The following is a 26,435-nucleotide window of genomic DNA, read 5'->3' as shown; positions in this document are numbered from 1 at the left end:
TGATTTCAGTGAGTGGCTGTCCAATCTCTACTGGGCACCAGACTCCTCATTTGTCTTTCAATTACAACAATGGCAAAAGTGGCCTTTGCTTTACAGATCAAGCGTAAAGTAACTTTGAGCTGTATTTTAACACATGGAACATGCTAGATCGGTAGTTTTAGTGCTTAGCATTGCTGCCTTGCAACCCTGGGTTCAGTTCCTGCGCTGGGGTGCTGCTGTATCTGTGTGGAGTTTGTCCACAGGGGCTCTCTCCAGCTGCTCCTGTTTCCTCAAAGATGCACTTGCCCTAGTGTGTGTCCGCCCTGCGGTGGACTAGTGTCCCACCCAGGGTGGATCCTGCCTTGAGCCTGTGACTTGCCTAGAGAGGTTCTGACTCTCCCACAACCCTGAGTTGAATGAAGCACTGGGGGGGAGGAATGGGTAGATGGGTGTTCAATAAGTGAAAATGAGGTAAAATTCCCATTGCAGTGCCTGGGAGTTCCTTCCCCTGTGGAAGGTGTGAAACCAGGCCTGAGTCTTGGGTGAGGGAGGTTTGCCATGGTGTTGGCTTTCCTGGAGGTTTCGAAGGCCGTTAATGAGCCAGGGAATGTTGCTAGCTGGGATAGAGTGGCAGGATGGGTCACTGCCATTAGGAAGGAGGGGTGATGTAGTGCAGGAGATGAAACCTATCAGGGGCAGATGGGTTTATAAGTGTATTGTAGTCTGAGAAGGTGACTTCTTGGGGTGATACAACTGCTACATTTTTTCACCCGTCGGAAGTACCGTTTACCCAGTTGCCCCGGTCAGCACAGCAGTGCGACGTGGCCCAGAGGACGTGCCCGTGTCCTCGGAGCAGCGGGGTTTGTGTTGAGCTATCGGCTCCTAAGGAGAAGGCTCAGGTACCGCAGGCATTGTCCTCCAGAAAGGACACTTGAGCAACTGACAAAAAACTGTAAAAGCAGAATACAACAAGAAGACGCAGAACTTGTTTTTTTACGACTTGTGCTTCAGGGCAATTCAGGCCATGTGATTTCTGGTGTACGTCGTCCATGAGTCCATCGTACAAAAGGTGGAGGAACTCCCTCCTTGGGTTTTGGGCCAGATATGTGGTCTTGTGCCACTGTGGCTGCTGTGCCAGTGTACACAGCTTTGTAACAGAATGAGTTTAAAAAAGATGGACTACACAGAGGGGAGGGAAAACCTTTGGAGTGAATGAAAGGTGACAGTACAGGTTTTCACTGTGCTGCGTGGCCTGTTTTATTGAGAACCGAGGAATTTCAGGTCATCCAGCGGATGGTGAGCAATTGTAGTGTTAGTTTCCACTAGAGGGTGCAAATGTCACTGAAGGAAAACTAACGGGGGACGGAGGTTCTCTGCACAAATGAATGAATAATAATTCCTTACACTTATATAGCTCTTCTCTGGACGCTCCACTCAAAGCGCTTTACAGGTAAAGGGGATCCCCTCCACCACCACCAGTGTGCAGCCCCACCTGGATGATGTGCCAGCAGCCAGAGTGCACCAGTACACTCCCCACACACCAGCTCTCAGTGGGGAGGAGAGCAGAGTGATGAAGCCAGTTCAGAGATGGGGATTATTAGGAGGTCATGATTGGTAAAGGCCAGTGGGGGGGGGGGATTTGGCCAGGACACTAGGATAACACCCCTACTCTTTTCAATAAACGCCCTGGCATTTTTAATGACCATGGAGAGTCAGAACCTCAGTTGTATGTCTCATCCGAAGGACGGTGCCTTTTTACAGTATAGTGTCTCCGTCATTATAGCGGGGCATTAGACTCACAGACTGCAGGGTGAGCGCCTCCTACTGGCCCCACTAACACCTCTTCCAGCTTCAACAGGAGGTCTCCCATCCAGGTACTGACCAGGCTCACACCTGCTGATCTGCTAAGAGTGGACATCAAAGTGGAAAGAGATAGATCCTGCTTTTTATTGATTCTTTATAGTCATCCTCCCAACTTGAGGAGCTCATTGGTCGTTTGTCTGAACCAGGATGCTGCTGAATGTTCACCTGGGAGACACACAGAGGCCTCACTGCACCAGCAGCCCCTCCTGGGAGACACACAGCGGCCATTCTGCACCAGCAGCCCCACCTGGGAGACACACAACGGCCATTCTGCACCAGCAGCCCCTCCCGGGAGACACACAGCGGCCATTCTGCACCAGCAGCCCCAGATCAGAAGTGTGAAATTACAAGGAAGACTGAATTAAGGGCAAACCTGTGAATGACAGAAAAGTAAACAACAAACCAATCAGTAAATCAAAAGTCTTCTGCAGATTATGAAAACATGAAACAGTGTCGACAGCTTTGTAGTTGATAAAAGGTGGGGTTCCCAGGGGTCACTGGTGTCCCAGACATTCTACAGGTACTTTTAAAACGAGCAATTTATAAAAACCAGGTCATATGACTTAACGCCCAGATTATGAGTTCAATGAACTGATGAACAGAGGCGAAATGACATCCAGTCATGGGATGAACTGTCTGGAAGATGCCCAGGTTAAAGAACAGACCCCTTGTAGTTCCCCAGGCCGAAGGAACAGAGCCCTTTCAGACCTGAGCAGGGAAGATTACGAGGGGATCTGATTCAAGAATTCAGAATCCTCAATGGCACTGACAAACACAGCCAAGCAGATTTCTTCAGAAGGAGCTGTGAAACGGGGGGCCAGAGGACAGAAGTGAGAACTGCAGAAGTGCATTTAAAACAGGGAGACAGAAGGTACTTCTTTACATAAAGGGTGGTGGGAGTGTGGAACAAGCTAAAGGCTACCCAGCCACATTGTTAAGGCTGATGCCCTGTTTTCTTTCAAGTACCAGCTGGAGGAGATCCTGTGATCAATTGGCTACCACCTTCCAAACAGGTTAGATGGGCCAAATAGCCTCTTCTCGTAACCCCGGCGTCATGGCCAAATTTCCCATTGTACTTTCACAATCACTGACTCCTAGTGATCCCCATCTCTGAACTGGCTTCATCACTCTGCTCTCCTCCCCACTGAGAGCTGGTGTGTGGGGAGCGGAGTGGCTCATCATCCAGGTGGGGCTGCACACTGGTGGTGGTGGAGGGGATCCCCATGACCTGTAAAGAGCTTTGAGTGGAGTGTCCAGGAAAGCGCTATATAAGTGTAAGCAATTATAATATTATTATTCCCGTTTATAACGGTTCCTACTTTTAATAAAACGTCATCTTGGCAGTTGGAACTTGTTTTTGGACTCTTTTCGTTTTGTCTTTCTTACTCGTGCTGTAGATTTAGCACACATCAGGGTTACAGAGTACCTGAAACATCACGAACGAACTGCAAAAGGCGCAGAACGCAGACGGGGGCAGGACCGAAACCCACTTGCCGTAAAGCCCGGCGCGCTTGCCGTACGATATGTCTGCCCCCAGGAGCAGGCCCAGCCCACCGCCAGCCGTAAAAAAGGTTGCCTTTTCTTCGCGTTTGCGACTGCCGCCTGCTGATTACCGGTAGGATGGGGCAGGGCTGTGTCACAGACACTGGCTGAGTGTGCTGAACGCCGACGATAATTGTTGCGAGGACCGTTTTCCGCCGCGGCTCGGAAGGAGAAAGCCAGATGGATCCGAATCGGATTATCCAGGCGCTGAAAGGGACGATAGATCCGAGCCTGCGGGTGGCCGCGGAGAATGAGCTCAATCAGGTGAGTTATTTCGCAGATCAACTTTCCTGTTGCTGCAGCCGGGCGGCGGCAGGTTCCCAGTCAGGGTACTGGGTCCCGTCCGAGCGAGGAGGCGCTGCAGGCCTGGTGGCGTGGCACCGCGGTCCAAGCAGCGGGCCCGGGCCCGGGTTCGGTCCGGCTCGGCTCGGCTCGGTCCGGTCCGGTCCGGTCCGGGCCTGGACGGGACCGGCGGCAGCCGGGGTCCACCCAGGGTCCCACCGGCCAGAGCAGTTTGATGGCGGCGAGTGAGCTGCAGGGATCCCCCGGCCACAGTTTGTCAGTGTTGCCCCGCAGGGGTAACGGGGTAGTTTGAGCCTTAAGGGGACCCCCTTGGGTTTCATACTCGCCCCGGGGCTCGGAAGGGGTGACCGACTTCTGCATTTTTCTCTGCGAGAGGTAACAAGTCGTGCACAGATCCGCAAAGAGAAGTTTTGTTGTGGCTGTGTCGGCGCCGCGGAAACAGTCACGGACGCCGGGCTCGTCGGTAACACTCTGGGAGTAATCGTTCAGTAAAAACTCTTTGTCGCTTGCGGCTTTAGAAGCAATGCCCCCCATATCGTGGAGATGCGTTGCTCGTTGACGTGATGCGATTTAAACACTTCCTTGCGAGTTACACTGAAGAGCGGCGTTGGTGTCTGTGAAGCTGCGCTAGACAGAAAGCATCTTGCATTAGTCAGTTCCCCAAGACCATCTGAACTGCCCACGGGGTGCATAAACACTCCAGTGTAGCTTCACAGAGGGTTTTTATTACACTGACTAGGATATGCACTGGATTTCAGTTAAAATAAAATGTCATTCTGACTGTGTGCGCAGTTATGCTTAAACGTATGTAGTGCGTCCCTGTGAAATATAATAGTGACCCTGTCCTGTGTCCCAAGGCTAAAAGAGCACAAGAAGCACTCTCTTCCCCGAGACCTGATTTCATATGACAAGACGAATCCCTGTTGCCACTACAGTGGCCTCGTCTGCACTCTTCACCATCTTATATCCATCGCTGTGAGCAGAGTCCTGTGCTCATTCAACCTGTTCGCAGAGACCGGGACGAAGTCTCTGTCTCTTGTTTGAACTCTATTCTAAAGCTGTAATGTCCTCTTGGTTGGTGTGGTGACGGCGTGTTGTGAATCGGGTCTGAACACTGCGTATGACCAGAATATGACCCCCGTGGCCCAGTCCGCCGTCAGGAAGCCTCGAATTCCCGGTTGGGTCTCAGGAAACTGGAGCCTGTCCTGGAAGCACAGGGCACCAGGCGGGACCGGGCCACAGCCTCGCCAGCGTGTCTTGGGAAACTGGGAGATATCCGGCATGTGGTGCTCCGCTCTCTCTAATGTGTGGTGCTGCCCCATGTGGTCTTCGTGTGTGCAGGGAGGAAGATGCATAAACGCCCGGAGTCATTTTCCACCTCATGGCGCTGTCCGGGGCTGTCTGCGATGCTCTCCCTGCTGTTTCAGCGTTTGCTCCTCCCCCTGTCCTTGTGTCACCTTGAAGTGTAACTGGTGTGGGATCTTTAGCAGCAGGAAGGGAAAAGGACCTTGATCGGACCCCTGTGGTACGCCGCAGCGTTGACCAGCCCCAGCTGTTCTCCTTGAGACGATGAGCAGTCTTCTGTTATCGACCTCATCTCCAACAATCTGCCTTAAGCCTTATGGATTCGTCAGAATCTCATCCTCTTCAGTCTTATTCCGTTCTTGTGGTTAGCTAAACAAGACTTTCCCTTTTTTTGAATCCATTGGTGTCTCTTAAGGTGCGATTATGTTATTTAAGTATTCTTCTCGTTTAGCTCTGGCTGTTGTTTCCATAATGTCGCTAAGTTAAGACCGATTTATCTGTGATTCCTGGTTAAGTTTTTTCCCTTTTTCCTTTCTACGATTTAACACTAGATTTGCAGTTCTTCGATCAGCTCCAATCCTAATTCCGAGCTGAAATATTCTAGCTAAGGGTCTTGGCGTCCCCCTTACCTGTAAAGCGCTTTGAGTGGAGTGTCCAGAAAAGCGCTATATAAGTGTAAGCAATTATTATTAATTATATTATCCTTTATTCCTTATTCCTTTTATTCCGTTAAGTACAGCTGGTTGCCCTGGACTCTGTGACCTCATTTGTCAGTTATACTCGAAGCACTCCATCTTGATGGACCTTCTGTTACACAGGGGGCATGGGATTAGCATCTACGATCATAAAAATGTGTATAAATATTAATTTAGCCCCCCGTTTGCAGTTTGGCAGTTCACTTCTGGTGCAAAAAACATTGCCCCCACGCCCGGCCTGCGCACTATGGGGTGCTGGCGCTGTGGTGAGGTGCTCGGCAGCAGCAGGACAGGGGTGCTGTTGGAGGCTCTGACTCAGTTTAATGAGATGCTGAGATTCTGAAACGGGACACCTTTCTTTGCCCAGAGGCAAACTGCAGTCGTGAATTTGCGACTTCAGTTGCAGGAACCGCTGTGTCCGGCGGTGTGGAGAGCTGTCCTGGGCCCCGAGTGAGCCGCTGGACGGGGAGGACCGCTGTGTCCGGCGGTGGGGAGAGCTGTCCTGGGCCCCGAGTGAGCCGCTGGACGGGGAGGACCGCTGTGTCTGGCGGTGGGGAGAGCTGTCCTGGGCCCCGAGTGAGCCGCTGGACGGGGAGGACCGCTGTGTCCGGCGGTGGGGAGAGCTGTCCTGGGCCCCGAGTGAGCCGCTGGACGGGGAGGACCGCTGTGTCCGGCGGTGGGGAGAGCTGTCCTGGAGCCCTGAAGTCCTCTCTGCTTGGTTTTCCCCACTTGTGTCCTCAATGGCAGGATCATACTGGGCAACGGGACCCTGTCTGGACTAAAGCACCCGTTGATGTCGGTGGATAAGGACGGGGACGGTCCTTACGAAACTAATCTGAACTCCTCCTTCGTGCAGTAGCTCCTCTCTGGAGCGTCTCTCAAGCAGTGTGAAGTTTAGGTCTCTTTAAATCGGTGTCCCTGCTGCGGCCTTGCACCAGTGCTATCAACACTTCTCGGAACGGCTCAACCTTAACATTGGAATAGATGTTTATGTTACACTGTTATACTGTCGCTGCCCGAAAATATTCACACCATTAACCTGTGTCATAGCTCTCGACCTCCTCCTGTATAGTATTCTCACATTCCCAAAGTGGCCATGTTCTCTCCAGGGAGGCAGACGGGTCTGGCTCACTATTGGATCAGTGTGGTGTAGGTGTGTGCGCGTGTGTTTTGCAATGGACCGGCATCCTGTCCAGGGTGTGTCCTGCCCCGTCCCCTGTGACGGGCTGGTGTCCTGTCCAGGGTGTGTCCTGCCCGGTCCCCTGTGACGGGCTGGTGTCCTGTCCAGGGTGTGTCATGCCCGGTCCCCTGTGATGGGCTGGTGTCCTGTCCAGGGTGTGTCCTGCCCCGTCCCCTGTGATGGGCTGGTGTCCTGTCCAGGGTGTGTCCCGCCCCGTCCCCTGTCATGGGCTGGTGTCCCGCCCCGTCCCCTGTCATGGGCTGGTGTCCTGTCCAGGGTGTTTGTGTGTCCCTCCCCATGTTCTGTGATGGGCTGGTGTCCTGTCCAGCTGTGTAATTCATTGTTACAAAAATTGTAGACGCTTTAAAATGTCCGATTTATAAGAAGACAGAAATCTAAGGACGGCTCCAGACGAGAGGAGGCTGAGGGGCCCTGATTGGTCATGAATACCTAACTAATCCCTGGGTCTCATCCTGCTGCTTCCTGAAAGTCCCCGCGGTATCGGCTTCAACAGGGCTGGGCAGCTTGTTCCACACTCCCACCACACTTTGTGTAAAGAAGTAGCTCCTGTGCCTGGTTACTTCTACGCAGATAGCAGCACAGATGCGGAGAGTTTTACAGCAGAGCGACGCAGTGAGAGGGGACCAGTCTCCCGTCTCCAGTCGGCAGGCAGGCAGGCAGACAGACAGACAGACAGACAGACTTGCCAGAACTGTAGCTACTCTGGTGCCACCTTTTGCTTCAGACTTGCGGCTCTTAATCATCCAGAAAGGATCTGCACCCCTCGGTGCCTCATCTGGATACAAGCCTTGGAGCAATTTATGAATTTCTGTGTTTTGTGAATGTTTGTGCGGCGGAGTTTATTGTACTAAAGCGAGACTTTTATTTTCCTGTCTGCTGCAGGTTTAGGTAAAAGAGTCCCTTCTGTTTTGCGAACACCATGCTGTGTGGCTGAGCGCCCCCCCCCTCTCTTGTTGGGGGCGGTTCTCGTGAGTGTAGGGGCTACACTGGGGCTGGCTGAACAGGCTTCTTCCTGACACTTTTCAACTCCGTTGCCGTTTCTCCTTCTAGTCCTACAAGATCATCAACTTTTCCCCGACCCTGCTGCAGATCATCGTGTCCGATCAGGTGGAGTTCCCTGTGCGGCAGGCAGGTAAGGCCCTGTCCGTTTCCGCTGGGTGCGCCCGAGAGCTCCGGGCCGCGACTTGCCTCTGACCCACGCCCGTTGTCTGCCCTGTCGCGCAGCCGCCATTTACCTGAAGAACATGGTGAGCCAGTACTGGCAGGACCGCGAGCCTCCGGCGGGAGAGCTCATGTTCCCCTTCAACATCCACGAGAACGACCGGCAGCAGATCAGGGACAACATCGTGGAGGGCATCATCCAGAGCCCGGAGTCTGTCAGGTGGGCTAGCGCCGCGCGCACGCACGTGCAGGGGGACCTCTCGCCCTGCGGGGTGCTCAGCTCCTGCTCTCCCTGCCCTCTACAGCTGGGCCGCGCGGTCCTGCGTGCCCTTTGACCTCCCTGTCCTCGCTGTTGCTGGGAGGAGCGGCCTGCTCCGTCTGCCCCTGTCCGGCTTGAGCTGGGGCTGCTTCCGCACAGTGCTCATCCCGGGAGTCTTCCTCAGGATGTGCGGCGGCCCTGCTGGGGGCAGACTGCTCCTGTCTGTGGGACACATGGTGTCTCCTGAACAGGAAAGAGCAGTGGTTCTGCACTGCTGCCGACGTTTTCAAGTACGCAAAGAGCCTCCTAATCCATTTAGAATCTAGACCAGAGAGGTGTGTGCTCTCTTCCTTACAGGGCCCAGCTCACGGTGTGCCTCCGCGCCATCATCAAACACGACTTTCCTGGACGCTGGACTGCGATTGTGGATAAAATCGGAATGTACCTGCAGTCCCAGAACAGCGCCAGCTGGTACGGAAGCCTGCTGGCTCTCTACCAGCTAGTGAAGACCTACGAGTAAGTCTCCTGGCTCACCTGTCCCTTTGGGCTCCCACTGCCGCTGCCAGAGGGTCACGGGGTCACGGGGTCACAGGGTCATAGATCTGTCACATCCTGCTCTCCATGGCGATGTGAAATGTGAAAGGCGTCGGTTTTTGGAAAAAAAACACGACTGCGGAGCTGTCCAGGTGGGCGCTGTGGGAGTCGGGGAAGGCATACAGCATTGTTTGAAAAAAATGATTAGGAAGTAAATCTGTGAAAGACACAGGAGGCATAGCTTGCAAAGCATTTAAAAGTGTTTACTTGGAGGTTGTGGATCTATAAACACAGATAAAGCAAGGAAAATGACAAGGATGCTTAATCTTTAGTGTGGATTTTGACTGTGAGCCTCAGCAGTTGGGGATGAATAAGGCTTTTCCTACCTCATCAGCATAACTATGGTGTTTTAAATAACAATCCAGTAAGAGCAGCTCTATTTTTATTTCAGCTTCTGTTCACTGGTGTTATTTAGAGCTTAGTTTACCTGCAGGATGTCACCTTGTTAATTAGAAATCCTCTAACCCCTCAGCTTACACAGTCACACGAAGAGAGCGCTGCCAGTGCCACAGCTGGGTGTCTGATGTGGTGCTGTATGGAATAGTGGAGGGGCAGGTGTACCAGGAGAGAGCTGACCTGGTGCTACACTCCTCTCACAGCTCTCTTGTGTGAAAGCTGCTGTAGTCCTGCAGCCGGGTGGTGTTTAGGGACTCTGGCCCTGTGGCGGGTGTGATGTGTTCAGGACTGGTCCTGCAGCGGTTGTGATGTGTTCGGGACTCTGGTGCTGTGTTTAGCACTGGTCCTGTGGCGGGCGCTCGCTGTGTTCAGGACTCTGCAGCGGTTGTGATGGGTTCAGGACTCTGGCCCTGCGGCGGGCGCGCTGTGTTCAGGAGTCTGGCTCGGGAGCGGTTGTGATGGGTTCAGGACTCTGGTGCTGGGTTCAGGACTCTGTCCCTGCGGCGGGCGCGCTGTGTTCAGGACTCTGTGTTAAAGATGTGGCCTGTCGGTGTTTAGGTACAAGAAGGCGGAGGAGCGTGACCCTCTCCTGGCTGCCATGCAGCTCTTCCTTCCCCGCATCCAGCAGCAGATCTCCCAGCTGCTGCCCGACTCCACCGTGTTCTCTGTGCTCATCCAGAAGCAGATCCTCAAGATCTTCCACGCCCTCGTGCAGGTGGGTGCCCATCCAGTCATCCTCCTGCGCTTGTTCATGCTGCCATGGGGCTTTCGGATGCCACACACGTTGCAGTTACTTGTCCTGCAAGTGTGGTTCTGTTTTCCAGCGTCAGTGGGTTGAGGGCGGGCAGGTGTGTGGTAGAGCTAGGCAGTGCGCTCAGCCCGGTGCTGTTTTCCTCAGAACGGGCCGTGCCTGGTGGGGTGTGGGGGTGTAATACCCAGCACAGCACGTCTGACTAAACTCTCCCCAGAGTGGTCTTCAGAAGAGGCAAGGACCCCTGTGTTGCTTTTTTTAAGCAACATGGGCTTGTCTGATTGGTTGGTTTTATATATTATGTAGTTTAAAATAGCAAGAGTGTGTAAATAGGGTGAAATCTTCATTTCTAGAAGGAGATTTCTCTCTTACCCTTAGATGGGGCATCACTATGGCCGGGGTTTCTCAGCCCTGCTGGTATGTGCCCTACACTGCCGCTGGCTCTGGCGCAGATACTCTGGGGCGGCAGGCGTGCCCAGGGCAGGGCTGGTGGTCTCTCGCGCTGCGGGCTCAGGGCAGCTCACATGAGGCGTGAAGGGAGGCGTGACTGACGCTCTGTGCCCGTGGGGATGGGTGTGGCAGTGCCAGTCCGTAGCGGGAGCTGGGTCTTGACCTGTGTGCCCTGTGTTGCAGTACTCCCTGCCTCTCCGGCTGCTGAACAACGCCGTCATGACGCAGTGGATGGAGATCCTGAGAGCCGTGCTTGACCGGGACGTTCCCCCAGTAAGAGCCCTGCCCCCCGACACAGACTCTCGCAGACACGCCCAGAGCTGACTGGCCAGGCTCTCCCAGGCCTGTTCTCAAGGCTGGGCGTTTTCACTCCCACCCTGAGAATAAACTGAAAGAGCCCGGTTTTGGTCCAGCAGTTCTCACCTCTTTCTGAAATCATTGCATATCCGCAAAAAAAGAGCATTTTAAATCCAGCAGAAGGTCTGTAATAGTACAGTATTATACATTACTGTAACTATAAGATAAGTTTAAACCATTAATTAAGTTCAGGAACTATATTCTGAGTTATACATATTATGGTAACAGAACGAAAGAAAAATGTTCAGCCCTGTATTGAGGAATTCAAATTAAAGCTGAATATACTTGTAAAAGTGCATGGTCCAGTAGATTTAAAAGCATCTACTTCTGTGTCTGCATACGTCTTTCAAAAGCAGTTTCCCTTCGCTCTCACGAGGCTGTAATGAGCTGGGTGCTCTCTTGGAGACGGGAGACTGTAGGGATGTACTAAGCCGTTATCCCAGCGTTGGGGCTCTTCAGTTTCTTCAGGAGGGGGCGGTGAGCAGTGTCTTGGCTTGTTGCTAGGAGACGCTGGAAGTGGACGAGGACGACCGGCCCGAGCTGGTGTGGTGGAAGTGTAAGAAGTGGGCCCTGCACATCGTCGCGCGCCTGTTCGAGAGGTGAGCGCCCTGCCTGCCTGCGCACGTGATCTCTTCTGCTCCCTGTCGGAGAGCACCGCGCAGCCCGGATAACCGCCGCGTCCGGCTTCTTCTCCCCGGACAGGTACGGCAGCCCGGGCAATGTGACGAAGGAGTATTTTGAGTTTGCGGATTTCTTCCTGAAGACGTACGCTGTGGGGATCCAGCAGGTGCGTAGCCAGCGTGGCGCGTGTGTCGAGGAGTGGTGGGCTGCGGTGGTGTTGAGCCTCTGTCGCTGTGGCTGTCTAGCTGGGCGCACGATGGAGGAACGCTGGAAACGCTGTGCAGTGTGTCTGACCAGTTCACAGGGATCAGGCGAGGTGCTCATGCACTGCCCGCGGATGCACTGTGACTCATCGGCGTTCGGCTGGTGCTGTTATCCAGACTGACTTGCGGTACCAGAGCCCTGGTCACTCCTTCACACTGCGTTCAATATTTCACATCAACTCTTTACAGAATTTTGTATTTATAAGTAACTACTTGAAAATGTGGTCATCTGCTGTGGAGTGTTACTGTGGAATTTGAAAAGCCTAGAGCTTCAAGTCCCACACAGCTGACAAATGATTTTCCGTTTGATCTGCTCTCGGCGTGTCTGTTGTTACTTGCTGGTTGTTGCCTGCAGTCGTTCTGTCCGGAGGATCTCCTGTCTAGCAGCGCACGAGAAGGGCAGAAGAACAGGCCCTAAGCCCCTGGATGGCACAGAACATTATAGACTCTTCTGTCCCTGCAGGTGCTGCTGAAGACCGTGGATCAGTACCGGCAGAAGCATTACATCACTCCCCATGTGCTGCAGCAGGCCCTGGCCTACCTGAACCAGGGCGTGTCCCACTCGCTCACCTGGAAGCAGATGAAACCTCACATGCAGGTCACTCTGCCGCGGGCTGTCCCCTCTGTCCCCTCTGTCCGGCTGTCCGCGCTCCGCCCTCCCCTGTAGGGATAGCTTGGTCCAAATAAGGCATGCAGCTCTTCCTGGTGAAAAACGGGGGTTACGTCAGCAAACGTGTTGTAAAATCTAGTTATTTCTGTCTTTTAGACCTTCCTGTATAGTGATGGCAGGAGTTAAATATAATGTTTAATTCTATTTAATCTATGAACCGAGCACATAGCGCAGCGTAGACGCTGGGACAGGCATGTGCTTTGCTGGACGGTTTCTACCGTGTGCCGCTCGGGGTGAGCCTGTGCTGTCTGCAGGCCTGCCCTCGTCTCCAGCTTCCTGTGGTGTTCTCTTTGCAGGCCATAAACCAGGAGGTGATCTTTCCTTTGATGTGCTACAAGGACGAGGATGAGAAGCTGTGGCAGGAGGATCCCTACGAGTACATCCGCATGAAGTTCAGTGAGTGCAGCTCGGGCAGAGTCCGGCCCTCGGCTTCCTCCTCCTGTTTCCTGGAGCATCTGCAGTTAGGGGCGTTTTAGGATTCAGACTTGCAGAATACCCCATCCATCCATTTTCTCACCACTGTATCCGGAGGGGAGCTGGAGCAGTGGGCACAAGGCCGGACACGCTCTGGACGGGTCTCGGGGCACACACTTGCACACACTCTCACCAGGGCCATACGAACTCCGCACAGACAGCACCCCAGGAATTGAACCCAGGGCCTCGACGCTGCCAGGCAGCAGTGCTGTGACCACTGGCGCCACCTGCTGCTCATTTGAATTCAGTTTTTCTCGGAAAACTGTGCGAAATATTTGAGCTTGGGTTTCCCAGTAACTGTGCTTTTGTATGAAGGAGATTCCGCTTCGTGTGTGGCTGCTGCGCTGCAGGAAACGCCCCAGTGCTGAAATCAAAGCGTCTGAAGCCTGTGCTTTGTGCGCCCTGTGTTCCAGATGTGTACGACGACCACGCCCTTCCGGCCACCGCAGCGCAGAGCCTTCTCTGCTCGGCAGCCAGGAAGAGGAGAGAGGCGAGTGCCCGCTCCAGTGTGGCACGGCTCCGGGAACGTGCAGCATGTGATTCTGAACTCCGTTTACATCCCAGGGGCCGCTGGGGCGGAGTGCGGGGACTCCGCGGGGCCGGCAGTGGCCAGTTTGAGGCCCAGTGGTTCAGTTGGGTGTGGTTGGGCAGAGAGCCAGTGTAAGGCACCAGAGACATAGCGATCTAGAAAATCCCTGCTCATATGTGTAGGCACCCTTATGTTCTGAGAGGTCTTGGCTCTACATGATGAATATTTTTATTGTTTTCCTCATGCAAGAAATTGTATAATTGTAAATTGGCTAATAAAGTGACGTCTTGTCTCTAAAAAGCATGTGGCTGTGTCACCAGTCAAATTCGATCTTTTAGTCTGGTGAGATGTTTTAGTCGGCTTTCACAGCTCCAGGGTAACAAGACCAGAAGCCACAATTCAGCAGAGAAAACTGAAGACTAAAGTTTTGAGACCTTTTTTTGAGACCTTTTAGTTTGGAGCTGGAGGCCTGAGCCTGTGATCGGACCTGCGTGACACTGTATGGGGCCGATGAGCAGTTAGTGCAGCTCTGAGTTCAGAGTAGAGAGCAGAGCGAGGGGAGAGATAAGACTATGAAGTGTCTGAGCTTAGGCACTACAGAAAATTTGATAAGCAGACACCTTTAAGGTTTCTGGCACTGAAGCGATAGAGATTAAATTTGGGAAAGTGGTTGTGTACCTCAGATTGGTATCAAGTGTTTTATTATATCCCACAGAAGAGTGTCATTTTTCTCTTTGTTGTTTTTTTATAATAAATGAAATGGATATATTGCCTCACACCTGTGGCTGCTCCTGCAGTGTCCAGCTCTGTTCCTTTCCAGTCTGAGACGGGCCCGTCCCATCTGTTGTTGCTGCTGAAAGATAATATTTCTGTTGTTTTCTGAGAGCAGGGAAGTGGTTAGTTGCATGAGTATTTTTGTGGTTCGTTCAGCTTGTGTATTGAATCGTCTCTCCCTGCTGTCTTGTGTTTTGGGCTCTTTGCCACAGGTGTTGCCTAAGATGATGGGTTTTTGTCATCACATTCTGCTGGACCCTAACGCTGACCCCTGCAGGAAGGATGGGGCTTTGCACGTCATTGGCTCCCTGGCAGACCTGTTGCTCAAAGTAAATTGTCTTCATAGTTTGTCTCAGTCCCACTTGCGGTTTCAGCACTCGCAGTGCTGGACACTGAACTACCAAAAAAAAATAACGATTGGTCGTGATTGCATTGCTGTCGAACAAATCCTTTGCAATTTAAAAATAAAAAAACAGCCGTCAACTGGTGAACACAATAAAACTATTGGTGGTGGTTCTGCAGTCATATTAAATGCCAGATGTTTCTGTGAAGAGTCAAGTCTGTTAAGTAAGTGTGATACAGAAGTGGATTCTTTTCATCCCAACAGAAGCGGGCCTACAAAGATCAGATGGAGCTCCTGCTGCAAAATTACGTGTTTCCGTTGTTAAACTCCAACCTGGGCTACCTCCGAGCCAGAGTGAGTACCGCCGGGGTGCTGTCCCGAGGGGGCCGGGCTGGTCCCGTCACAGGCGGGGAGCTGTCTCTTGGCAGTGTGCCTCCTGCTAGCTGTCGGGTGGTTAAGGGCCTCGCTGTGAAGGTGGTATCCTAACGAGCTTCTCTAGTTGAGCTGGGATGTTGCAGAGCACCTGTGCCAGTTTGCGTTGTTACTGGTTCAAGCTGAACAGTGTTCAGTTCTGCCTGATATGTGCTTGTTTGTTTTGATGATAACGTGTGTGAAGAGGCACACTGGCTGCACCACTCCTGCCTGCACGCCGTTGTTTGAGGTCTGTGCGCGCTTGCTGACGGACTTTGAGTAGTCTCATTCTCTACTACAATTTGATTGGCTTTGTTCGCGGCTTCAATCACGGGCACAGCCAGTGGCGGGGTTCAGAGAGCGCTCTTTACCTGCAGTAGGTGGTGGAATGCATCTGTGGGCCTCTCTCCCGTTTGTCGCCCTGTTCCACAGTCCTGCTGGGTCCTGCACTGCTTCAGCCCCCTGAAGTTCCACAATGAGCTAAACCTGCGCAACGCCGTGGAGCTGGTCAAGCAGAACCTCGTGGCCGACAAGGAGATGCCCGTCAAAGTGGAGGCGGCCATTGCCCTGCAGGCCCTCGTCAGCAACCAGGAGCAAGGTTACTGTCAACCTCGTCCCGCGGGGACCAGAACGAGGAGACCCCCAGTCTTCAGAGCAGCTGTAACACTCCCGGTTCTGCTTTTGCAGATGTCCTTGTCCTTAATAGGCAATATCAGGATGTAAGACTTATATCGGACTGCAGGTGCTGTAACGACCAGTTTGACTTTTCCCATGACTGGACATGCGTTACTCGAATACAAGGCTAAGGGCCTGTTGCCCTGTAGTCCTCCCAGCTCTTGCTGTATCAGTAGGCTTCCTGCTGTGCTCACACCCTCGCACCCATGTTCGTTTCTCGTGCTGATGCTCAGCAGCTCTCAGGGGCACAGGAAGCTTTGAAGTTTGTGGAAAAACTTCCCCGACGCAGGTAAACTCGCCTCTGTCCTCCTTGTCATGCCCAAAGGAGAAGACACTTCCCCTGTAGGTCGGCCCGAGGAAGAACCGCACGCCTGATCCTCCTCTTCTCCGATGAGGCTGGCGTCGCTGTGGTGACGGGCTAGGATTCTGCCGGCACCTCTGTCCCAAATGTTTCAACAGAATCGTCGATGAGGAATAAAGACAGCCCTAAGCAGGGCTGCTTTTAAAATATTTGAATATTTAAAAACCAGTCGTGAAGGATTTTTATGATCTTAAAGCTCTTGGTTAAAAACGCGAGCACCACGACTCCTACTGGACGTCCTGTCCAAGCTTTCCCAATCTTCGGGATGGGGAGCAGACACGCCTCAGTCCTCTCCTGCGTCCTGGCTCTTGTGCCAGACAGCTCGTTCTCCAGCTGTCCCGCAGAGAGTCCACGGCCCCTTCTCCTTGATCCTCGACACCTCCCCTCTCAAATCGGGGCTCTGTGCGTTTAGGGGTTACCCTCCCTTTCTGGGGGAGCACACACTGAGGCCGCTGTCTAAGAGCAGCGCTTTGTGTGGGGGAGCCACCCGTGGAGTCGGGGCGTCAGGCCCAGGGCAGGAGGTGAAGCCGAGGTGAGCCAGCCTGTTGCTATAGAAACAGATGCAGTGTTGAGCACCTTGTGGGGAAAACATGCAGAGAGCTTCCTCTAAGCTCGGAGGCAGACCCACATCAGCTCAGCTGCCAAGCACCCCTTAAACTCAAGGGGCGCTTAGAGGAAACTGGGGGGGACTTTCACTTAGGGGGTTTAGGACAGAGGCCTGTGCTTCGGGAGCGAGGAAACTCTCGCTGCCTGAGGAAGTGGCCATGCTGTTCAGGTGATCATTGGCAGCGTTGAGAAACGCTTTTTTAGGACTTGATTTCCTGTTTTTTTTTTGTCTGTCTTTATGAGTAAAGTCATAGCCACTGAGTGGCAGCTTTATCTGTGTTTGGGTTTGGGTATTGTGGGTGGTACTGGACCATGTGGTATGCTGAGATGCTCTTCCTAGTGATCCTGAGGACTTCCATTGTGCTTGAGTCCAGAGCCTTTTCCCACTGTTCTTGTCCCTTTCTCCCTCCTAGCCAAGGTCTACATCCGGCCCTTCATCCGGCCGGTGATGCAGGAGCTGCTGCACGTCGTCAAGGAGACGGAGAACGACGACCTCACCACCGTCATTCAGAAGATGATCTGTGAGTACAGCGAGGAAGTCGCCATCATCGCCATTGATATGACGCAGAACCTGGTACGACCCAGTTTCTAGAACCGGGCTTTTAGCCCCACACCCTCCCCCTTCCCGTGTTTGTGCCGCCTCTCCCCGCGTGACGCCGAGCTGTGTTTGTGCCGCCTCTCCCCGCGTGACGCCGAGCTGTGTTTGTGCCGCCTCTCCCCGCGTGCCGCTCGCCTGTGTTTGTGCCGCCTCTCCCCGCGTGCCGCTCGCCCGTGTTTGTGCCGCCTCTCCCCGCGTGTCGCCCGCCCGTGTTTGTGCCGCCTCTCCCCGCGTGTCGCCGAGCTGTTTGTGCCGCCTCTCCCCGCGTGTCGCCGAGCTGTTTGTGCCGCCTCTCCCCGCGTGACGCCGAGCTGTTTGTGCCTCCTCTCCCCGCGCGACGCTCGCCTGTGTTTGTGCCTCCTCTCCCCGCGTGTCGCCGAGCTGTTTGTGCCGCCTCTCCCCGCGCGCCGCTCGCCTGTGTTTGTGCCGCCTCTCCCCGCGTGCCGCCGAGCTGTGTTAGTGCCTCCTCTCCCCGCGTGTTGCTCACCTGTGTTTGTGCCTCCTCTCCCTGTGTGTCGCTGAGCTGTTTGTGCCGCCTCTCCCCGCGTGCCGCCGAGCTGTGTTAGTGCCTCCTCTCCCCGCGTGTTGCTCACCTGTGTTTGTGCCTCCTCTCCCTGCGTGTCGCTGAGCTGTTTGTGCCGCCTCTCCCCGCGTGTCACTCGCCTGTGTTTGTGCCGCCTCTCCCCGCGTGCCGCCGAGCTGTGTTAGTGCCTCCTCTCCCCGCGTGTTGCTCACCTGTGTTTGTGCCTCCTCTCCCCGCGTGTCGCTGAGCTGTTTGTGCCGCCTCTCCCCGCGTGTCACTCGCCTGTGTTTGTGCCGCCTCTCCCCTCGTGTCACTCGCCTGTGTTTGTGCCGCCTCTCCCCGCGTGTCGGTCACCTGTTTGTGACGCCGAGCTGTGTTTGTGCCGCCTCTCCCTGCGTGGCGCCGAGCTGTCTGTCCCACAGGCCTGTGCTGAAGAGGCAGGTTTAGGTGCCCCACTCCCCCCCAGCCAGACTGCACATACAGACTATAGACAAGGATGCTCCTCTTCCTCCTGTACCAGAATCTCATCTGTGTTTCCATGTGATAAAGTATTTGGGCTGGCCTGCAGTATGCAAAGCATCTTGCGGGTGACATTTGCGGTTGCATTTAGTTTAAAGCTCCACTTCTCTACATACTGCTTACTTAATTGACAGAGACTCTGGAACCTCTGGTGTTGTTCTTTCACTTTTGGGCAAATAGTTTCCTCCCACAGTCCAAACATGTACTGGTGGTAGGTCAATTGACGTCTGGGCCCGGCTGTGAGTGTCTGTGCCTGTGTATGCCCAGCGATGGACTGGTGTCCTGTCCCAGGTGTATCCCACTTTGTGCTCGCTATTTGGCAGGATAGGCTCCGGCTTTTCCATCACCCTGAATCGTGTAAAGCGGTTGGGAAATGGATGGATCGGGAAGAGATGTATATCAATATTTCTAAAACGGGAAAGGGGCAGTCGTTTCAGACCTCTAAGTGCGTTGTAGATGTTTGGTTGATTGCCTACTCTTACCATTAAAAACAGGTCTATGTGATGTATTGAGGGAGAAGATTTTTGATGTTCTCTGTAGCATCTCAAAGCCTTTGGCTTTGCCTTCCGCTCGCGACGCCAGAGATCGATGTGGAAAGGTGATCGCTCCCATGTGACATCTGTTTCATCGGCACGTGAAAGACTTCCCTCTGTGGGTGCGAGTTTTCAGCAGCTCTCTGGGACAGTCTCTGTTTGAGCCTCTCCAGACTCGCTCCTTTTCCGGCTGTATAACGAACACCACATCATCGAGGCATCATCTTAACAGGAACTTGCACTGTGTGCTTTTGTCTCCTTGTGATGTGTAAAAAATACTTTTTTATCACAGTGCAGCAGATAGAAATGCGTGCCAGTTCTCCTACTGGTGAATTTAAAAAAGGTTCATGTACAGGATAATTCGGCAAGAAGGGAGGAACTGGTGCCGACTGGACTTGGTTAAGAGAAGTGAATTAGTGCACGTAAGCCGGGGAGTGGAGAGTGGTAACGATAATTCGCACTGACGCTCTCCGAAGAGGAGGAGGAATGTACTGGAGAGAGGAGTATTGCATTGTGTTAAACCTGCGTTTGAAGTGCAGGGCCTTCATGTCAAATGTAGTAGAATAGCCAGGTTCACCAGGCAGTCAGAAATATTAAAGGGAAACATTAAATTTATGTGTGCTGCCAGGAAACTGAAGCTTCCCAGCGCTGCTGGGGTTTGTCTTGACTCTGCGGTCGGGGACTGAGCGTGGGGTCTGATCTCTCCCCTCACCAGGCCGAAATCTTCAGCAAGGTGCTGCAGAGCGACGAGTACGAGGAGAGTGAGGACAAGACCGTCATGGCTCTGGGCATCCTCAGCACCATCGACACCATCCTGAGCGTCATGGAGGACCACAAGGAGGTGGGTGTGCCAGGGAGCGGGCGCTGGGCGCTTGGCGCTGGGCACAGCCCTTATCTATTACCGTTAACGGTAGTCAGATGACATAGGAGTGACCCTAAAATTAGAGCTTTTGTCATCCTGAATGCTCACAAGGAAGGCTGACAGAAATGTGTGTATAATATAATAAAAGCAAACCATATAATAAAGCAAACCTGCTATCTGCACTTGACTGTGCAAAAATCAGTTTCAAGAAATAAACGGCTGAATTTCTATATTTCTGCATTGTGTTGTGATGAACTCGCACCAGTTATTAATGATCCTGATAACGCACTCATGAGAAGTTTGGAAGTGTATAGATTATTCTGTATGTATTGAACTTTCTTCAGTGTTTTAATTGAGCAGTGCTGGAGGGTGGCAGACGGAGCTGGTGGTAATGCTCAGTGCTCGTGTTGTAACGGTCAGCCCCGTTTTCTCACGCGCTGAGCTGTGCAGAGTTTCCTGTATTGATCTGCAGGGCCTGGCTTTTGAATTTCAGTGTGATGGTTTTTGCTGGTTTTGTCAGTGTGGAAAGCCTAGAGTTCTGGTAGCCACTGGGGAAACAACTTGACTTTGAATCGTGTGGACTATCTCACACTGATGCCCCCTGCCCCTCTCCTTTGTCTTCTAGATAACCCAGCAGTTGGAAGGAATCTGCCTGCAAGTGATTGGGCTGGTGTTGCAGAAACCCATAATAGGTACTGTGTGGCACGCTGTGCTTTTCAGAGCTTTCCCATGGTTTCATAAACTCTTAAACTGAAACCCTCTCCAGTCACAGAGCCCAGCTGGGGTGTTGTGAGAAGCCTGTGTAGGCTGTCTGTTTGATCTTTCAGGATCGGACCTGACCCCTCAGGTGTTTGCAAAACACAGCAGATTTATTGTAAAATTAATTAATTTAATAAATTATTAATTCATTTGTTAATCAGCATATGTTTGCGGTGCAGTTTTTTGCTTGTATGAAGGTATCCAGGATATTTAAAAAAAAAATGTTTTTTAGTTTAAAAATAGCTGTTTGGTTCTGTTCTTGACCATGAAAAGCACAAGAACTGTTTTAATAAAAAGGACAAATATTTATTACCATCCTTCTTTATAAATCTCAAATCAGTAAAAACACATTTTAAAAGTTCCCTTGTATCAGTACCAGAAGAAATTGGGAAAGTCTAATACAGCTTCTTGGAAATATATAGTTAGGAACTTTAAGAACAGTCTGATACTTTGTGTGGTGACATGGTTTTGCTAAATCATGCTTTTCCATGTGCGTTTAATTTGACATGTCTGCGTTTCTGTATTTTGAAATCGCTCTGTCTCTGCCTTCCCTAGAGTTCTACGAGGAAATTCTCTCATTGGCGTTTGGCCTGACGTGTCAGACGATATCTCCCCAGATGTGGAACTTGCTGGGGGTTTTGTACAATGTCTTCCAGCAGGACTGCTTCGACTATTTCACAGGTGCTGTGAGCTCAGGGGTGTGCTGGACAAGAAACTTTTAAAATCATAGCAATACTTTCTTGCTTAATTAAATGTATGCATTTGGTGATGGAATTGATTTGAAATCCAGCCAGTTTCATTTGGAAATATCCCATCTGCACTCTCTGAAATGCCTGTGGGCTTTAGTTGACATTTTAAAAATTCCTCACAATTGAGCGCTGAAGGATGGGCACTAGAGAGTCTGCGCTAAAAAGCTGACTTCTATCACTGTCTTCGAGAGGCCAAAAAAATTAAACATTCAAAAAGAAAAGCTGGCAGAGCATCACGTAGAAACCTTCCCAGCTCCTTGCCCGGTGCTGTTTGTCTGCGCAGCTCTGCTGAGTGTACCATAGCCACCTGGGAGAGGGCTTACCTGCCCCGGGTCCAAATCCCTTTGTCCCAACAGCCGCAGAAAAACACTTTTGTTTTCCTTGCAGATATGATGCCACTCCTGCACAATTATGTGACAGTGGACACAGGTATGCTGCTTTCTGACCCCAAGCACCTGGAAGTCATTTACACCATGTGCAAAAAGGTGAGCACAATGTTTGCATTATTATTATTATTATTATTATTATTATTATTATTATTATTATTATTATTATTATTATTATTATATATAACTTAGAAAGCGGCTTCTCAAAGAGCTTTACAGAAAAAAGTACAGAGTGAAAGGAGACAGCAGACTATCATGGTGGATGATCGTCCACCAGGTGGGGCTGCACACTGGTGGTGGTGGAGGGGATCCCCATTACCTGTAAAGAGCTTTGAGTGGAGTGCCCAGAAGAGCATTATATAAGTGTAGGAATTATTATTATTATTATCCAGTGGACCCCTGAAGCATTAGCACACCTTGATTAATATAAAGAAAAAGGTCATCATAAAATAAACCATATAGATAATGAGAGATTTGTAATACTCATATGTAAGGGGAATACTTTTCTTCTAAAACATTTGTTCATTTCAAGGTTCAGTTGTAAACAAGTAATGCTGTTTTATCTGATAAACATTCAATATCCCTTCAAATGCAATCAAACATCTGAAAAAAATAATGTATTTATACTTGTTTGAGATCAATTTTGTCATAATAGGTGTACTTTAGTGACTTCCTGTTTCCCTAGGTCATAAAAATAATGAAGCACACACAGAAAATCCTTTTGTCATTCATCAGCATGGGGAAGGTCAGAGATCTAACAACAGAAATGAGGCAGACCATCGCTGACCTGCACAAAGCAAATAATGGTTATAAATACGTCAAACCTTAAAAATCCCAATATCGCCTGTCAGAGCAGTAATGTAAAGAAGTGTAAAAATACGCCTTGCTGCCACACTCGTGCAGGATGAACCCCGCCCAGCGTGTCCCGTCTTGGTCAGCCCTCTGTTCTGCCCTCAGCCGTGACCCCCTGTTCTCCTCGCCCCCTGCTGCCCAGGTCCTGACTGGAGACACGGGCGAGGACGCCGAGTGCCACGCCGCCAAGCTGCTGGAGGTGATCATACTGCAGTGCCGAGGACGAGGAATAGACCAGGTACCGCTGTGCCCACCTGTCCGGCCCCCCTCGCCCCTCCTGACGCCCTCCTGTCCGGCCCCCCTCGCCCCTCCTGACGCCCTCCTGTCCGGCCCCCCTCGCCCCTCCTGACGCCCTCCTGTCTGGCCCCCCTCGCCCCTCCTGTCCGGCCCCCCTCGCCCCTTCTGTCCGGCCCCCCTCGCCCCTCCTGACGCCCTCCTGTCCGGCCCCCCTCGCCCCTCCTGTCCGGCCCCCCTCGCCCCTCCTGTCCGGCCCCCCTCGCCCCTCCTGTCCGGCCCCCCTCGCCCCTCCTGTCCGGCCCCCCTCGCCCCTCCTGTCCGGCCCCCCTCGCCCCTCCTGTCCGGCCCCCCTCGCCCCTCCTGACGCCCTCCTGTCCGGCCCCCCTCGCCCCTCCTGTCCGGCCCCCCTCGCCCCTCCTGACGCCCTCCTGTCCGGCCCCCCTCGCCCCTCCTGTCCGGCCCCCCTCGCCCCTCCTGACGCCCTCCTGTCCGGCCCCCCTCGCCCCTCCTGTCCGGCCCCCCTCGCCCCTCCTGTCCGGCCCCCCTCGCCCCTCCTGTCCGGCCCCCCTCGCCCCTCCTGACGCCCTCCTGTCCGGCCCCCCTCGCCCCTCCTGTCCGGCCCCCCTCGCCCCTCCTGACGCCCTCCTGTCCGGCCCCCCTCGCCCCTCCTGTCCGGCCCCCCTCGCCCCTCCTGACGCCCTCCTGTCCGGCCCCCCTCGCCCCTCCTGTCCGGCCCTCCTGTCCGGCCCCCCTCGCCCCTCCTGTCCGGCCCTCCTGTCCGGCCCCCCTCGCCCCTCCTGTCCGGCCCCCCTCGCCCCTCCTGTCCGGCCCTCCTGTCCGGCCCTCCTGTCCGGCCCCCCTCGGCCCTCCTGTCCGGCCCCCCTCGCCCCTCCTGTCCGGCCCCCCTCGCCCCTCCTGACGCCCTCCTGTCCGGCCCCCCTCGCCCCTTCTGTCCGGCCCCCCTCGCCCCTCCTGACGCCCTCCTGTCCGGCCCCCCTCGCCCCTCCTGTCCGGCCCCCCTCGCCCCTCCTGTCCGGCCCCCCTCGCCCCTCCTGTCCGGCCCCCCTCGCCCCTCCTGACGCCCTCCTGTCCGGCCCCCCTCGCCCCTCCTGTCCGGCCCCCCTCGCCCCTCCTGACACCCTCCTGTCCGGCCCCCCTCGCCCCTCCTGTCCGGCCCCCCTCGCCCCTCCTGTCCGGCCCCCCTCGCCCCTCCTGTCCGGCCCCCCTCGCCCCTCCTGTCCGGCCCCCCTCGCCCCTCCTGTCCGGCCCCCCTCGCCCCTCCTGTCCGGCCCCCCTCGCCCCTCCTGTCCGGCCCCCCTCGCCCCTCCTGACACCCTCCTGTCCGGCCCCCCTCGCCCCTCCTGTCCGGCCCTCCTGTCCGGCCCCCCTCGCCCCTCCTGTCCGGCCCTCCTGTCCGGCCCCCCTCGGCCCTCCTGTCCGGCCCCCCTCGCCCCTCCTGATGCCCTCCTGTCCGGCCCCCCTCGCCCCTCCTGACACCCTCCTGTCCGGCCCCCCTCGCCCCTCCTGACGCCCTCCTGTCCGGCCCCCCTCGCCCCTCCTGACGCCCTCCTGTCCGGCCCCCCTCGCCCCTCCTGTCCGGTTGCTCACAGTTCACTGAGCCAAGGAGAAACTAGCTGTTTCTTGAAAAAAGCTCAAGGAATGGCCTTCCCAGACTCCTGCGGCTCCTTCTGCAATGCCAGACCTGAAAACTCTTCATCTGAAAGGGCTCATAAGACCCTGCGCTCTGACCCCCAGCTTCTCTCCCTGTCTGTGTGTCTCATGGAGAGCAAGCTGGGGTCTGTGAAAAGATGAATTCCTCATACAAGAAATTGTATCTGGCCAATAAAGTGATCTGATCTGATGTTATCCGGAGCTGCTAGAGAAGCCGAGTGGTGCTCCGGCGATCTGGCGCTCCGGAGGGCTGTCCTGTGTGAACCGCTCCGTCTCGCTGCAGTGCGTTCCCCTCTTCGTGGAGGCCGTGCTGGAGAGGCTGACGCGGGGCGTGAAGTCCACCGAGCTGAGGACCATGTGCCTGCAGGTGGCCATCGCGGCGCTGTACTACAACCCCGCGCTGCTCGTGCACACGCTGGAGAACCTGCGCTTCCCCCACAGCCCCGAGCCCATCACCGCCCAGTTCATCAACCAGTGGATGAACGACACCGACTGCTTCCTGGGGTGGGTGGTGCCGCTGCCCTCATAGATACGTGTTGCGTGCATGTGCCGTCTCCAGACAGCAGCGCTCGCGACAGTTCAGTGCCCCAGGGTTGGGATGGGAGAACCCTACAGAAAAACAGGTGGCTGCTGCTGCTGCAAGTAGCGCTGGTGGATCAGTAGGGGGCACTCTTCCCTCTGCACCAGAATATATGCTGTAGGAGGCGCCGTCTTTCGGATGTGATGCCAGACAAAGGTCTCAGCTACCTGCTGGTGCCTGCAGTGCCCATTGTAAGAGCAGGGGCTCCTGGCTACATGTCAGGATTTGGACAACCTGGTCTCCAGAACTAATCCCAGTTATTGGAGCAGTTTCTCACTCACTGACACAGTTAGGAGACCTTGCCCAGGTGGGAGCTGATGTGGGTCCCCTCCTTGGTGTAAATTGCTCAGGGGTCCTTGAGGGTGAAAAGCACTGTAAAAATGCAAGGAGTCTGATAATGATAAATAGTCCTTAACCTTATATAGCTCTTCTCTGCACACTCCACTCAAAGCACTTTACAGGTAATAGGGATCCCCTCCACCACCACCAGTGTGCAGCCCCACCTGGATAATGCACCAGTACACTCCCCACACACCAGAGATCAGTGAGGAGGAGAACAGAGTGATGGAGCCAGTTCAGAGATGGGGATTATTAGGAGGCCATGATTGGCAAAGGTCAGGGGGAAATTTGGGTAACACCCCTACTCTTTTCGGGAAACACCCTGGGATTTTTAATGACCACAGAGTCAGGACCTCAGTTTTATGCCTCATCTTTAGGACGGCGTCTTTTTACAGTGTAATGTCCCCATCATTATTCTGGGACATTAGGACCCACACAGACCGCAGGGTGAGCGCCCCCTACTGGCCACACTAACACCTCTTCCAGCAGCAGCCTTAATCAGCAGGTATGGGCTGCCAGCTGTGAGTTGCAGGGTGATAAAGAAACTAAACATGAAGCATATTGTAACACTGATGAAAATCAAATTTAAGAGGCAGTATAATAAAACAATTTCGATAATGAAATGTAGTCCACCGCCCTATTAAAATACGGACTCCCCCAAAACACCTGGAAAAGACGCCGGTGCTGTAAGGCCCTGGGAGACGCAGTAAGCCAGGCTGCCTCTTCCTGCTGCTGTGTTTTTGCTTGCTCCACTGTGAGCACAGTGTTTCTTCTTCCATGTGAACGGTGTCAGAGTTGGTGATGTTAATGCAACAGCCTGCTGTATAGCAGAAAGGGATATCTCCTCAATTTATATACATGGTGCATAACGGGAAGAAAAACTGTTCAGTGTAGTTGTTGATATTTATTGATTAAAGACAGAAGTAACAGCACAGTTTCTGATTTGGAATGAAGCGCGTGCTGTAGGACTGGAAGGGCTGTGGTCTTTCCTCGCCTGTCGCTGTTGCAGCCGACAGACCTGCAGAGCCAGCTCCTGACGCGCTGCCGACAGTGACCACAGGAGCTGACACCACCCGTGTTACACTGATTATCTCACCAGATGCAGAACATCCCACATTAAACACTGAAATGGTTTTACACCTGTTTCAGTATGTGCTCCCCCCAGCGAGAGCGATGCTTGTTGGCGGAGTAATCAGCCCTTGAGTGGGAGCTTCAGGATTGCGTACAGGTGTGAGAGACTGCAG

At 53.6% G+C, this 26,435-nt stretch overlaps 1 protein-coding gene across 1 annotated transcript in view; it reads left to right on the top strand.

The window, feature by feature from the left end:
* Window positions 1–3,431: 3,431 nt before the first annotated feature.
* Window positions 3,432–26,435, top strand: part of ipo8 (importin 8) — a 28,073-nt gene continuing 5,069 nt past the window's right edge. The window contains exons 1-21 of the mRNA XM_069192868.1: window positions 3,432–3,648; window positions 7,939–8,020; window positions 8,113–8,269; window positions 8,666–8,824; window positions 9,857–10,013; window positions 10,683–10,772; window positions 11,361–11,455; window positions 11,559–11,643; window positions 12,204–12,338; window positions 12,707–12,806; window positions 13,298–13,374; window positions 14,400–14,516; window positions 14,795–14,884; window positions 15,374–15,539; window positions 16,997–17,157; window positions 19,472–19,597; window positions 20,244–20,310; window positions 20,933–21,058; window positions 21,514–21,611; window positions 22,507–22,602; window positions 24,556–24,776. Coding sequence (XP_069048969.1) covers window positions 3,565–3,648; window positions 7,939–8,020; window positions 8,113–8,269; window positions 8,666–8,824; window positions 9,857–10,013; window positions 10,683–10,772; window positions 11,361–11,455; window positions 11,559–11,643; window positions 12,204–12,338; window positions 12,707–12,806; window positions 13,298–13,374; window positions 14,400–14,516; window positions 14,795–14,884; window positions 15,374–15,539; window positions 16,997–17,157; window positions 19,472–19,597; window positions 20,244–20,310; window positions 20,933–21,058; window positions 21,514–21,611; window positions 22,507–22,602; window positions 24,556–24,776 — 2,489 coding nt within the window. The 5' untranslated portion in view covers window positions 3,432–3,564. The remainder of the gene's footprint in view (window positions 3,649–7,938; window positions 8,021–8,112; window positions 8,270–8,665; window positions 8,825–9,856; window positions 10,014–10,682; window positions 10,773–11,360; window positions 11,456–11,558; window positions 11,644–12,203; window positions 12,339–12,706; window positions 12,807–13,297; window positions 13,375–14,399; window positions 14,517–14,794; window positions 14,885–15,373; window positions 15,540–16,996; window positions 17,158–19,471; window positions 19,598–20,243; window positions 20,311–20,932; window positions 21,059–21,513; window positions 21,612–22,506; window positions 22,603–24,555; window positions 24,777–26,435) is intronic.

The sequence above is a fragment of the Lepisosteus oculatus genome, chromosome 7 (genome assembly GCF_040954835.1).
Source record: "Lepisosteus oculatus isolate fLepOcu1 chromosome 7, fLepOcu1.hap2, whole genome shotgun sequence".
NCBI classification, from domain to species: Eukaryota; Metazoa; Chordata; class Actinopteri; order Semionotiformes; family Lepisosteidae; genus Lepisosteus; species Lepisosteus oculatus.
Note: the sequence above shows the minus strand (reverse complement) of the source record. Positions and strands in the feature narration are given on the sequence as shown.